Source organism: Asterias rubens, chromosome 6 (genome assembly GCF_902459465.1).
Source record: "Asterias rubens chromosome 6, eAstRub1.3, whole genome shotgun sequence".
Taxonomy (NCBI): Eukaryota; Metazoa; Echinodermata; class Asteroidea; order Forcipulatida; family Asteriidae; genus Asterias; species Asterias rubens.
Window position 1 is genome coordinate 3,524,535 of NC_047067.1, and position 13,711 is coordinate 3,538,245.

At 36.9% G+C, this 13,711-nt stretch overlaps 1 protein-coding gene across 6 annotated transcripts in view; it reads left to right on the forward strand.

Moving 5' to 3' along the window:
• LOC117291819 (diacylglycerol kinase zeta-like) overlaps nt 1–13,711 on the forward strand; it is a 66,018-nt gene that overhangs the window by 27,752 nt on the left and 24,555 nt on the right. For 5 of the 6 annotated variants that reach the window (XM_033773745.1, XM_033773740.1, XM_033773744.1 and 2 more), the window contains 4 exons: nt 897–1,020; nt 3,991–4,089; nt 12,073–12,147; nt 12,759–12,953. In XM_033773745.1, coding sequence (XP_033629636.1) covers nt 897–1,020; nt 3,991–4,089; nt 12,073–12,147; nt 12,759–12,953 — 493 coding nt within the window. The remainder of the gene's footprint in view (nt 1–896; nt 1,021–3,990; nt 4,090–12,072; nt 12,148–12,758; nt 12,954–13,711) is intronic. The other variant, XM_033773743.1, reaches the window with a different exon arrangement.

Below are 13,711 nucleotides of genomic sequence, written 5' to 3' on the forward strand. Positions count from 1 at the left end.
AATGTATCTCTTTTTTCGTATAGTTGAAAAGAAAAGGAGGCCTGGTCTCTAAAAGGAAGCGGGTTGGGACGCTCGACGTATTTTATTTTTATTTGGCCTAAATGGATGCCGCCTTCATCTCTAATTTGCATCGTTGATAGCAGCAAGAAGCTTGGGAAGGGCGTGTCTCTTCCTATAGCTAAAGATAATGAAAGGGGAAGTTATAAAGGAAGGCTGAGTTTTATGAATAATTGACAAAGGAGCTATTTCATAAAGCTGCTTAAGCAGGAAATATTGTTTAACAATTTTCTGCTCTTCAAAAATAAGCGGAATACCAGCCACAAATGACAGATGTGAAATGGTATTTTTACTGTTAACCTTAATTTGGTAACAAAACTGGTTTTAGCTAAGATACTTTTGTGCTTAAGCAGTTCCATGAAATTGACAGTTTTTGAACTACCTCAACATAACAAACTTCTTCTTGATTTCATCCCTGTTTTTTTTTTGGGGGGGGGGTGGGGGGGGGGGGGGGGCAAAATCAAATCGCACAATAGACCTTATGCGTTGACGTCATCCAGCCATCATCTTAGAGGTAAACGATGTTGAAACAATCAAAACATACAGATTTGTATGCCCAGCGCACAGGTTTGGCCAATGATGGGCCGCTTTTTGGCATCTTTCTGAGGGCGCCCTACTGATATGACGTCATGTAAATAAGGTCTATGGAATGATAAACCAAGGGGGTTTATTGCAGATCATATCAATATATCTCTCATCAGCATTAGTGGTCACAACCGAGATCCCATTCTTGTTTGGTTCCTTTTTAACATTTTGCCTGACCTTGAATAGATCTCTTCATACAGGGGATGAATAAACTAATGACAATCTTTCTTTTACTTTCTTTTTATTTTCTACAGGAAAGCAATCTCTAAATCCAATGCATACGCAAACCAGCTTCATGGGTTCCCTTCACATCACCTTCCAGCCCAGCGTGACTACACAGCAACAGAGAAGGAGATTCGGACCACTGTCGATTGGAGTGTATGTATTGTTGTCTTTAATATTTGAAGTCATCTTAGTAGAATACCACTCTCCCCAAACACCTTCTTACAGTGACCCCTCCCCCTCCCGGCACACAGCTCTGTAACACTGTGTGGATGTGTGTAAGTTCACAAAGTGTTTCAAGTTCCTACATTATGGACCTCAATGCCTTCTCACAGTGACCCCTCCCCCTCCCGGCACACAGCTCTGTAACACTGTGTGGATGTGTGTAAGTTCACAAAGTGTTTCAAGTTTCTACATTATGTGGACCTCATTTGTTTTCTTTGAGAAACTGGGAATCTTCTCCCAACCGGGTCCCTAGACCGTGTTCCCACTAGATCCACAACTATGGGATCCTGACCCTGCAAAAGGATTAATCACAGACGTAAATCACAGTCGCCTTCCCATTTCAGTATGATTGCGCATTGATTCACCTTTATGAACGTAAGTAGATCGAAATATTACCAATGAAAGGTCAATCAAGTGTGCAGTGCACATGTGCAAGGCACCCATGGCGATCGTGGGGCGCAGACTGCTCAAGATCTCCATGATACTCTGTCGGCTGCCGCCATTTTGTTCACACAGGTGACAACGGTCGGACATGAATAACTTCAGTACATTATTTGCTATTTCAATATAGTTTGACTGGATCATCTGTCCAAAAACATTCCCAACTCCACATCTGACAAGAGTTTATTTTATTTTTTTTCCACACATACCCTTTCTCCTTAAACTTCCAAACAATGTTATCTTTGGGGTACAGATTTAATTTTGATTCAAATCAAACATTATACAACCATGTGTCTTTCTCTTTGGTCTTTTTTTCCAAATTATACAATTTCTAGACCTTTATTTTTGTTTTGTTTAACATCCACTTAAGACATGATAGAATCAGTTGAGACATGATGGCATGAAGGCATTATGGCAGCGCGTTTGGGTCCCAATTAGATTAAAAGACAAGAGCGTGGTCTCCTTGCTGTATGGAGTCTGCACTGGTAGCCCACGCAAACCCTCATCGTGAGAGAGGAAAATATACACAGCCTCTGGCTGGGTCTATTTGGCTGCTTTATTATCAGGCCATGTCTGCGCTCGTAAAGTTCATGACATTTTTTTTAGTGGTGCTCATGAAAATTATCTGGAGCTTTGCTAGAAAACACAGTAGGTGCCTTTTGATAAAAAATACCATTCTGAATTCATGTTTTGGTATTTTGCTGTTCAGTTCTTTACTAAAAAATGTACTTTTTACCAATGCACTTTAGCAAAGATTTGAAGTTTATACCCAGTTTGGATGAATACAGATATTAATAACTTAAAGGAAATCAAGTGTTTTGGTGAGAGTGTTCTTGCAAAGGACATAACAGTATTTTTTACATATATCTCATTTTGTAAAGTGTAAGCATTCAGGTTGAAAATGTTTAATACCAATTCCTTTTCAATTATTTCAGGTCATGTATTGTAATACAGCTTCTTTTAAAGCTGGACAAAAGTAGTTTTCTAAAAAGTTATCTTGAAATACATTCATTATTAGCATTTTATTAAAATACATGATTTTATCAAATGAACCAGTAATCATGGTAATGAATGATTGAACATAAAATAGGCAGTATGCTCTGTTAACAGAGTAGGAACTTCAGAATCTGACTTTGTAAGTTCCACATGCAGTCCACCATTTTGACATTCTTAGTCTTGGTGCAAGACATTGGGCCAGATAAATATAAACTAGCATTTGCTTTTACTAGTCTTTTACTTAAATCCTTTTAAATAAAAGTAAGCCTTAATATTGCTAGTAATTGGTCGAACTAGTAGGTAAAATCAATGCTTGAGGGACTCTTCTTATTGAGATGTAAATAAAACAGACATTTTACTATTACCTGATAGTTTCACAAGATACTGGGCCGTGTAAAGGCCAGCATTAACAAAATGTCGATAAGTTTAAGATCAGGCATGAGAATTTGCTCAAATCTCTATAAATAACCTTTTACTGGAAAAACACCATTTACTTGAACGGATTAGTAAATGGTCAGAGAAAAGCACAATAGCGGGGTATTCAGGAGTATAACAATAGAGGCATGGACTTGCTGATCAATAGCGATTAACTGAAATGCAGGCGGGGCAGTTTCCACTCAGTCAAGTTTTTGATGGCTGCGGTGGCTATGATGAGGAATCAGCCAGCCTCTCCACGCCAGCGCTCCAGAGATTGGTTCTTTTAGAGCAGTTAAAGTACACAACAAATTTATAAGTAATATTTATCGTTGGATCATTAGACCAAGGGAAAAATAACCCTTTAATACTGACCCGATACCGAGCCATATATGCAACACTGTTGTTCAAGTAAAATCTCAAGCTCCTCATGCAGTAGCTTGTAAAAATACAAATGTTTGTACAATGTCGTTTTTATTTATATGTCTATAAGTGAAAGGTAATCCAGCGAGCAAAATGTTCATGCCTGATCTTTTACTTTTCAGTCTTCTTGTTAATGCTGAACCTTTAACTTGATAAGTAATTGCTAGATTTTATTTATCCGGCCCATTGTGCGCACACTACTATTAAACAATAGTAGACGATGTTGGGAAAACGTCCATTACCAATCACCACACAATGTGGCTTCCAGCCCTCTATTAGTGAAATAGTCCCGGCAAGTACACGTATGCAGTGTTGAATGCGCATGGTTTTAACTATCTCAACAGAATAACGACTTGAACCAAGACTAACTTATCCTGTAGTGTAAATTGCACTTAAGAGGAAAAACAGAAACAAGTTAACTGATTACAAGTGCTGCACTATCCCTTTAAGATGGGTTAAAAAATAGAGAAGGAGAAAAAAAAAGGAGCGAAGTGACTCAAGACAGTGTGATCAGCTGCATCAACGTCAGTCATTGTTTATAAGAAAAGCAATTCCTCCAGCCACAGAATCAAAGATATCATCATCACTCAATGTTATTCATGACCTCTCATTGACCCCTGCATATAGGAGAACGCCATCAGCGGTGACCATATATGGACGGAGACGAACGCTTCGGGCGACTTCTGTTACGTCGGTGAGCAAGATTGCTTGGTAAGTCAGTACTGGGTAAGTGTCCAACCAAAAAATGCTGTCACTCGGCCATTGGACTTGCACGGGGGGAGCCCAACGGTATGTGCTGAATAAAAATAGACATTGTCATTGCTGCAGCTGCTACTGTCTATATCAACATTCTACCTCCCAACATTAATGTTGAATTCCTTCAATTACCAATGGGGTAGCTCTTAATGATAGGATTTGAAGAATGTGATACACTGAAAAGGTTCACTTTTATTACCTTTTTTTTTGGAGCAAGGTTACTGCAATAACCATAGAAATTTTATGAAAGCAATTGGGAAGAAAAGGGGCTTTCTTGTATTGTAGTGCTTATTTAAACACATGTAGTTGATTAAAATACAATTTCCATATTCCCTAAAATATAAAACACAACACTAATAAGGAAATGTTCATCTTAATCTCAAAACTATTGCATTATTGGCAGTAACATGCAGATTGCAGCACCATTGCAAATGATCAAAATAAGATGTATGCGCACAAGGAACACAGTCATGGGTTCCTTGATCAAAGTAAGATTTGCACAAAGAAGGCAGCCATGGGTTCCTCGATCAAAATAAGGTAAACGTGAAAAAGAAAAAAAGAAAAAAAAACATATCCATGGGCTCCTTGATCAAAATAAGAAATCCGCGTTTGAAAATCACAACCGTGGGCTCTCCCCTTTTCAAGTCCATTGTCACTTCCTACAAGCATGGACTGCATCTCTGTACCCTGATGATACAGCGCCTGCTTTGTGTCTAGTGATCGTCATGTTCGTGTGTTTGCTGGTTGATGCTCTGTCGTCACAATATTCTTTGCAGTTAAAGGGACACGTTGCCCTGGAATCGGGTGAGTTGGTCCATGAAAAGCGTTTCAAACCATTTGTTATGAAATGCATACATGTTTGTTGGAAAGATGTTTTAAAAGTAGAATATAATGATCAGCACAAATATGCCTTGAAATTGCGTGGTTTTCCTTTTACTTTTTAAACTAACACAGACGGTCACTTTTTGTGTAGTCAAAAATTAGACTTCACAAAATGGTTAGTTAGTTCGCGACGTATAAGGACAACAGTGCAATTTTGAGGCATGGTTGTGTGGATCATTATATTCCACTTTTGACATATTTTTAACCATAATTATGCATTTTATAACAAACGGTTTCAAACGCTTTTAAAGTACCAACTCGCCCGATCCAAGGCCATGTGTCCCTTAAAAAACATCAAGGTATGCATGACTTTCATTTTGTTTATTTTAAGTTTTTATTTTATCAGTTGCAAAATCTTTTTTTATTTTATCATCATTTCCATCCAATCTGTTGGCTCTAGTTTCTGACGTGATTTTTTTGTTTCAAACACATCCGTTATTTTGATTAATACATCACTGCAAATTTACATGAGGCTGAGGAATGTTTACTCAGATCATTGCATTGACTTGGTGCAAGTGAAAGTGACATGTTTCAAAAGTGATTTTTTATAAAGTGTTTTTATTATTTTTTTTAAATTTATATTAAACATACATTATGGAAGGACAATGTTTCTAATTAAAACAAATACCCATTTTTTTTTTATGTGAAATCCCTTTAAGACAACCCTTTATCTTTTCTCAGATAAGTTAATAAAACAAAATTGAGAGCCTCCACAGACTGAGATTGTACAATGTAAAAGGGAAGGTTTATGTTTGATCATCACTCTAAACAATTAATGTCAATAAAAGCTTGTGGTTAGAAGCTACCGCAGCTTTCAATAGTATGAGGCATTTTGATAAATATTTCACTTCAAAGGAACTGTTATGTAAAATGACAGTTTTTAAACCTAAATATTTGAATCTGAGAAGCGCTACCCCGTAACACTTCTCAGATTGTGTAATGGGATTATTCTTCCTGCGTATACAAATTCGCTCTAAACTGTTAGTTTCATTGTGTATCTATATTTATATAATAAGTTATCACACAAGTGCGAGTGGAATACGGAAAAATAGCGCTTCGGCCTCGTTGGAAATGGGACACAGATGTGCTATATTTTCCGTATTTCCACAAGCGCCTAGTGATAACGCATTTATCTTCAAGCAAACTTGGCGCAGAACCCCAAGACGCAGGTAGTGACATAAGCCGTGCAATATAGGTTTTTATCACCACTCCATTCTGCCAATCTGATTGGAGGATAAGCACGTACTTGAAGATAAAGTATTAAATATTCGAACAGTTCCAAAACTGCCTTCAATAACATGAAATGGTAACATATCAGAATGGTTCATTAAACTCGTACTGTACTTGGAATATACATATCATTTTGTTTTGGATCATTGAAAAACGACCTCGCTTAGCCTATAATAAGCCTTTTTGAGGTATGGCGGACACAATGCTACAACACTGTAAAGTTGTATTAAATTTGTGCGTATTGACCATAGAAATAGAACGTATGTTATTCAGTGAAGTGCGCATTTTAGGTGACGCGGCGCTTACACGTAAACCTAATGACCACCAACATGGTGAGCGTGGCATCAGTCACGGCCTGTGACGCGCGCGTATCACGTCCGCCATACCTCAAAAAGGCTTATAATGGTTAAGACACCACTGAAAAATCCCTGCTCTTTTATAGATCAATCTAATTTTAAAGTGTCATGCATGATTGCCAACTGAATGTTTATAAAGTGGATGCTGGCAACATAGCAAATAATTTCCCATTTCCAATTAGTCCAATTCAACTGTCCAGCTTAATTTCCTAACCCATCTGAAGAAGAAAAAATGTCCGCTGTTCTATTCTGAGTCCTTCCGATTCACCTTCCACGTTTCCTCGGAAAGTAGCAACAGCTGTTGAAGATTTCATTTATCACAAGGTCTTTAAAGAACTTGGCTAGTTGTTATTACTTAAACCAGCAACTTGATTCTTGAAACCACATTTCATAATTTTAATGAAATGATATTCCGTCTAACATTATAAGAAAACATTATGTACTCATCATCTGATGGTGTTACTATTTTTACTTTGGCAAACCGGAATGTTTTTACTTTCCTTTTGCTTGAGAGCTTGCTTCGGGAAGAAGAATTACACGATATCCTGCTATAGGACATGAGTAAACACGGTGTGAAGCCAACCTTGAAAACCATTAATTAATATTTCCACCTGTGATTGAGAATATTTTTTGGTCATACGCTTTTCCGGGATAGTAGGTGCTCCAGTGAATGTTTTTTCCCCCTAAGAGATTGCGGCTTTCGGAAACAATGAATTTGCAAGATTGATTCCCCATGGGGGAGAGTGGGAAGGGAAGAATTGTTGTACTACAAGTTTTTTTTAAACAGTGATCAAGAAATAGAAATAGTGAAAGTTTTTGTTTATAGATTGTTTCATTCCTTGATTGAAGGCTGATGCTAAAAAAACTCTTGGCAAGTTTTTTTTTACCAGGACCACAGAAAATTTAGATTATGTACTGTAGAAGGTTGATGATAAATAAAGTTTAAGCTTAGCAAGGGTTACTTTATTTGTTGTTCAAGAATTTTTATTACAGGCCACAGAAAGTAGAAGGATAGGGGGTTGAAATAATTCTTTTAGAAATTGTACTGTGTGCTAATCATACATTGTGAGTCAAAATGGCTTCACAACCATAATCAATGAAATGAAATACAGTAAGAAATACATGTAACACAAAAAAAGACATTATTTGATAATCATCAAGTATTCATTCAGATCTTTGAGAACACAGTGATAGATATAGTGACATATCATGGCTAGATTTATATGTTTTACCCAGCATCAGGTACCTTGATCAACATTTACAAAGTCATATCACACCGGTTCTTTTTGTACTATTAAGTATTTATCGTTGCTTCTTACAAACATATCATGACAACAATATAAATAAGTAAAAATAAAAAAACATCATTACTGCATTCATTTCAATTTGTATGCATAATTTGTTTTACACACTTTGTTTTATTTTGTTTTATTTTGGTTTTTGTTGTTTGAAATTGCTGTGTTATTTTATAATCTATTTATGTTACATGCCTCATACTATTATTGCATTTTTTTTTTTCCTTTCTGGATATCCTTGAATAGACTCCTTGCAAAGACCAACCTCGCTGGGGTCAAATGATGGGTCTTTATTTACCACAGTGATGGTGTTTGGGTATGTGATAACAGAAAAAAGTCAGCCTCCTTCCATGAAAAGTAAATGAAGTCATTGACAATGTGTACGATTGCTATGGGGAACCATACGACACTTAGACACTATGATAAAGGTCTGTTTATGATGAAAAGCATTTATACAAAATTCACATGCCTTTATTTAAATCAAAATATTACAGAAATTGCTCACCCAAAATATTATTTCTTTATGTTTGCTGATGAAATTTAAGGCAGCAATTTTGTTTTCTTTGTGTACCATATTATATAATTGGCACTTGCCTTAAGTGTACATGTTCAACGTTGTTACTTATATATGGCAATGTTTGGTTGATACTCCATTGTTGAATGACTGAATAGCTTGCGCTGTCTAATTCCTTTATCCAAAAACAATGCAGAGAAAATATAATTTTGTAGGGCAACATGTATATGCTTGTAAAACAATTCCAGGCATTTATGTACCGTTATGATTTTTGCACTTGCCCACTACATGTACATGTACATGTACATGTAGACCTAAAAATGCACATAACAGAATCTGCCACTATGCCAACATAAGGCCAGTACTCCATTGTGTAATTACTGATAGCTTGCACTGTCTAAATGCCACGGTTACTAAAGACAAGATGTTTCACTTACACAACACCTTGTACTTCAATCTACATGGATTTTATTAAGAGCTAAATTAAATTCTTTGGCATAGGGAGAGGTCCTTGTCAAATTTTAATGACAATTTTTTTCTTTGTGTGTGAAGGAAGCTAACAACGTAACTGTTTTTGAGGCATGGTTATATTTTGTAGAAGGCAGGGAAATTGGTGCTTTCCTTTCTGAAGGAACATCTGTTCTGTTACTATGTCTGATATGTTGTTTAAAGGCACTGAACACAGCGTTTGGTTATTGTCAGAGACCAGTGTTCCCACTTGGTGTATCCCAACATACGAATAAAACAACAAGCCCTTGAAAATTTGAACTCAATTGGTCATTGAAGCTGCAAGAAAATTATGAAAGAAAAAACACCCTTGTTGTAGAAAACAGTGTGCTCTCAGAAAAGGCTTTTATGGTCAGAAGTCTGTTATAGTGAGAAATTACTTCTTTCTCAAAAACTACGTTACTTCAGAGGGAGTCGTTTCTCACAACGTTTTATACTATCATCAGCTCTCTGTTGCTCGTTACCAAGTAAGTTTGTATGCTAACAGTTGTTTTCAGTAATTACCAAATGTGTACAGTGCCTTTAATGATCTATCTGCTAATTGTTTGTCTACAATAATGAACAAGTCTGTACCAGACTTCAAAATGAAAATAATTCATGTCCCTTTTATTTTTTTTTGGGGGGGGTTGTTTTGTATAAGTAAAAATTGTAATTGAGGGGGGAGGGAGTTTGTTTTACAGACCATGTCCAGTCTTTGGCTACGACTGTAGTTACTGTAGAACTAGCCTTTGCAGGTGATTCAGCCATAGCCTCTGGCATCTATATCACTTCAGGCACGTGTTACATGTACACATAACATTTTTGTAAATGACCTTTTTTTAATAATCAGGGGTCAGCACTATTCATTATCATAATAATTAGCTTGTACATTGTAGGTCTACACTTACTCCAACATGGTATACCAATAAATAAGGGAATCAACTTGTGGTGAAGAGGTTTTCAACTAGTGGTTTAGACCCAACGAGGCCTGGTTCTTGGTAATTTTACCGAGACGAAGTTGAAGTAAATTATCAAGAACCACTGGCCTCGGCGGGTTTAAACCACTAGTTGAAAGCCGATTCAACACACTTTGATTCCCATTCATAAATACCTTTTCGGTCAAAAAACATCAGCACCTTTGGTCAAAAAGTAAAATAAATGCAAAAATTATAATTGTTCAATGATTTATTTCAACATAACACCCCTCCAGCTATGAAATGGTAAGGCCCAGGTCCGCCGCCCTCGGGTAAACAACTCCTTGATGCTGTGCATGTCGCACGTATCGCGTGATGTGGCATGACTGTCCTGGCCGTTGCTCTCGACCAACAGGAATGAAGAAACTGTCTTATGAGCTCGCATGTCACGCCCATGTTGTTAACACTTTTTACTGGTCATAAACAAAGGTTTATACACACCCACGTGACGCGCTCTCCACCAATAGGAATAGCGAAACTGTCTGAGGTATTTATGAATACATATTTGTATACATGCAATAACGTAATTTGCAAGAGCTGACTAGTTCGATATCTAATTTTGGTATTAATTTTGAATGTGATTAAGACTTGACCAGCATCAATGATGGTGTAGCTGAAAAGCACTTAAATATGACCATGGAAGGTTTCACATGCATTGACCCTGTATGTACAGTATACATGCTATAAGCGGGTTTCAAATTAAGCCTCCTTTCTGCATGATGCATAAATAATGTGTAAAAGGTGCAGATCTTCACTGATCGAGCTCATTGTCTGACAACTATAGACATTGCCTCTAAATAATTAAAATTATTTAGTTATAGACTAATCAAGTTAATTAGTCTATTACAATTTCCCAGGGATCCAAATTGGAGATAAATGTTTTTAAAACAAATTTGTTACCGATAGACCCAGTGCCACAGTTAATTCAAATTGATACAAGATGGGTTTGCGGTACACCATGTAATGAGTTGAGGGTTTAAACTCTTGTCAACTTTTTTATTTCAGAACCACCCCAATTCATTTAGAGGTTATCATTACCTGATACCGCAAACCTTACTATATCATATTTCCACCATGCAAAGTTTCAAATCCAAGTCATATATACAGCTGCCTGCAAACAGTGACTAAACAAACTGTCTCACTTCCTGCTCAAAAATGGTAGCATAAAGAGTGTACTATACATTAGGTTAAATATATTGCTATGCAAAATTACGGGACGAAATCAATCTTCAATTCAAATCAAATCAATTCAATTCAATTCAATTCATTTCAATTCAATTCAATTCAATTCAATTCAATTAATATTAATTAGATCCCAGACAGGGTAATTAAAATGCTCACATACAGTTAAAACATTGAAACGCACACAAAAAACATTAAACAAAGTTCTATGGCTAAATACAATTACAAGGAAAAAAACATTAAAAAGTGATAATTATCTACAAAAAGAAAAATACCTAAAGAAGACTATCTTAAAGAAGAATATTGGTTGAACACCAAGATAGATATTTGGGGAGAAAATGAACAGGAGCAGGACTTGAACCTGCAACCTCCAGGGCCCAATTTCATAGAGCTGCTAAGCCCAAAAAGTTTGTTCTGCGTAAAATTTCTTCCTTGGTAAAAACAGGATTACCAACCAAATTTCCATTTTGTTGAATTTCCTAGTTACTTGTATTCAGCTGTTGTATGGTTATTTTGAAAATCACATAGAAATTTGGTTGGGAAATCCTATTTTTATCAAGGCAAAATTTCATGCTAAGCAAATTTGTGTGCTTAGCAGCTCTATGAACATGGACCCTGATTAGACAGATGTGTACAACGTTTCAATGCACAAAAGACTAAGGGCCGATAACGAAAACGATAATGATCACGACGCACAGAGAACGCATTCTGTTGGTTGAATTGCTCCACGCAGAATAAGCCCACGCTCATTCAACCAATCCAGGGCGTGCATTGTTAGCATTCTCGTTTTTTGTTCTGGTTACCGAGGCCTGCGTGACCGGGCCTAAGAAAGTCTGGTTCGCGTGATCACAGTGCCCAAAAAGCTATCATCTTTTTTGTGCATGAGATTATTGCCAAGCCCAAACTTACATGCAGACGTTCATCATTCAGTATCATTCATGCCTGCTTTCTTATGATTTTCCTTATTGTTATTTTATGTCAAGAAACCCCTGGGTGTAAATCTTAGTCTCTAAATGATCTTTAACCTTCTTTAGAAAACTGGATCAAGAAGGAAATGTGCGGCCTGCAAGATCATCGTTCACACAGCATGTATGCTCCAACTGGAGAGAGTAAGTTTTTCTGCTTCTGGTCTTAAGATTTGCTTGGAATTTAAGTATCAGTGTGCCTTCCTTGATGAAGTAGGCCAATCTAGCTAATTTAATTTGGTGTGTTTTTTTAAGGGAAAAAAAAAACATGTTTCATTATAAATTGTAATTGTTCAGGAAAGGAGGCTTATAAAAAAAAAAACATTTTCTACAGTTTTTGAGTTTTGTTTTTCAATGCCTTTAATGATTTTATTTAAGCCATACACAATTACTACAATTCAAATGACAATGTGCTTTTTCTTTTAAATTTAACAGGAAAAAGACTGCATAAAACGGAATTTTATTTTAAACCATTCACTCAAAATATGCATCGTTGATTTTTGGAAGTAACTTGTAAAATAAGTGTAATGTTTTGGTCTGAAATGTCTTACAAGTAAGTTCAACTTTGAGGTCAATCTTGGGTTTACCGTACTGCGAGAGGCCATCTAAAAGAAAACTGCGGCACATCATTGTTCCGTATAGTAAGAACCCCATCACAAAAAGTTTGGAAGAGCCCCTAATCCTTTTTCCCCAAATTTATCAAAAGGTCATGAATTTTTGTCTCCCGGCATTCTTAATGGTTTCTATCATTCCAGATAAACTTCAAGTGTAAGCCAACCTTTCGGGATGCAGGCATCCGTAACTACCGAGAGAACCAAGTGGTGCGTCACCACTGGGTCCATCGGAGACGTCAGGACGGCAAGTGCAAACAGTGTGGCAAGAGCTTCCAACAGAAGCTATTCCAACAGAAAGAAATCATAGCAATCAGCTGCTCGTGGTGTAAAGTGGCTGTAAGTACCAAGGATGGTTTGTACAGGCATTGAGAGGAACATGCCTAGATTCTTAGGTTTCGTAGCTTCTCAGATGCGTATCTGACTTTCCTGAAAGACATCGTAAACAGATATGTGTGCCAAGCAGTCTATTTTTAACCGAGAGACTGTTGCAAATATAGACTTAGCTTTTGGGACCCTGTAGAAATGTTCTAATTAAACAGCGCTGCACTCAGATAAAGTGGATTGGCTTTTTCGAGAATAACATCCCAGGCTTTTGTGCTAAATGCTGCTGAAGTCAATAAAAGATTGGATTCCCTGATTCTGAAGAAAACAAACTCTTCGTGATTATGGAGACCTTGTCCCCATTATGTTAAATGTCTCCCAGATTGTTGTACAAAATCTCTCGGACTGCAAGATGCAAATTTTGGCAGCTCTGGAATTGTAACGTATTGCAGGTTGAATTATTCTGAAACTCTTATTAAAGGTTTCAAACTTTGTCTAACATCACCGGATATGCTCGGTGATCTAGTGGTAAAGGTCTTGGGTTCGAATCCAACCTGAGAACTCTGTAAAACCCAATAGGAGACTTTCCAACACTAGGTGGCGTGCGTGCGTGACGTGCGTGCAAGGGGTCAATACTCATGTGGGCAAAATGTTCTTTGTCCTTCAAGTAAATATTACACTAATTGAATTCTGTTTTTACCAGTTAAACTTAACCGTAGATTATATCAAATTTTAGAGATGTTCAGGCATTTATCATAAGAGATCTAGTGGGA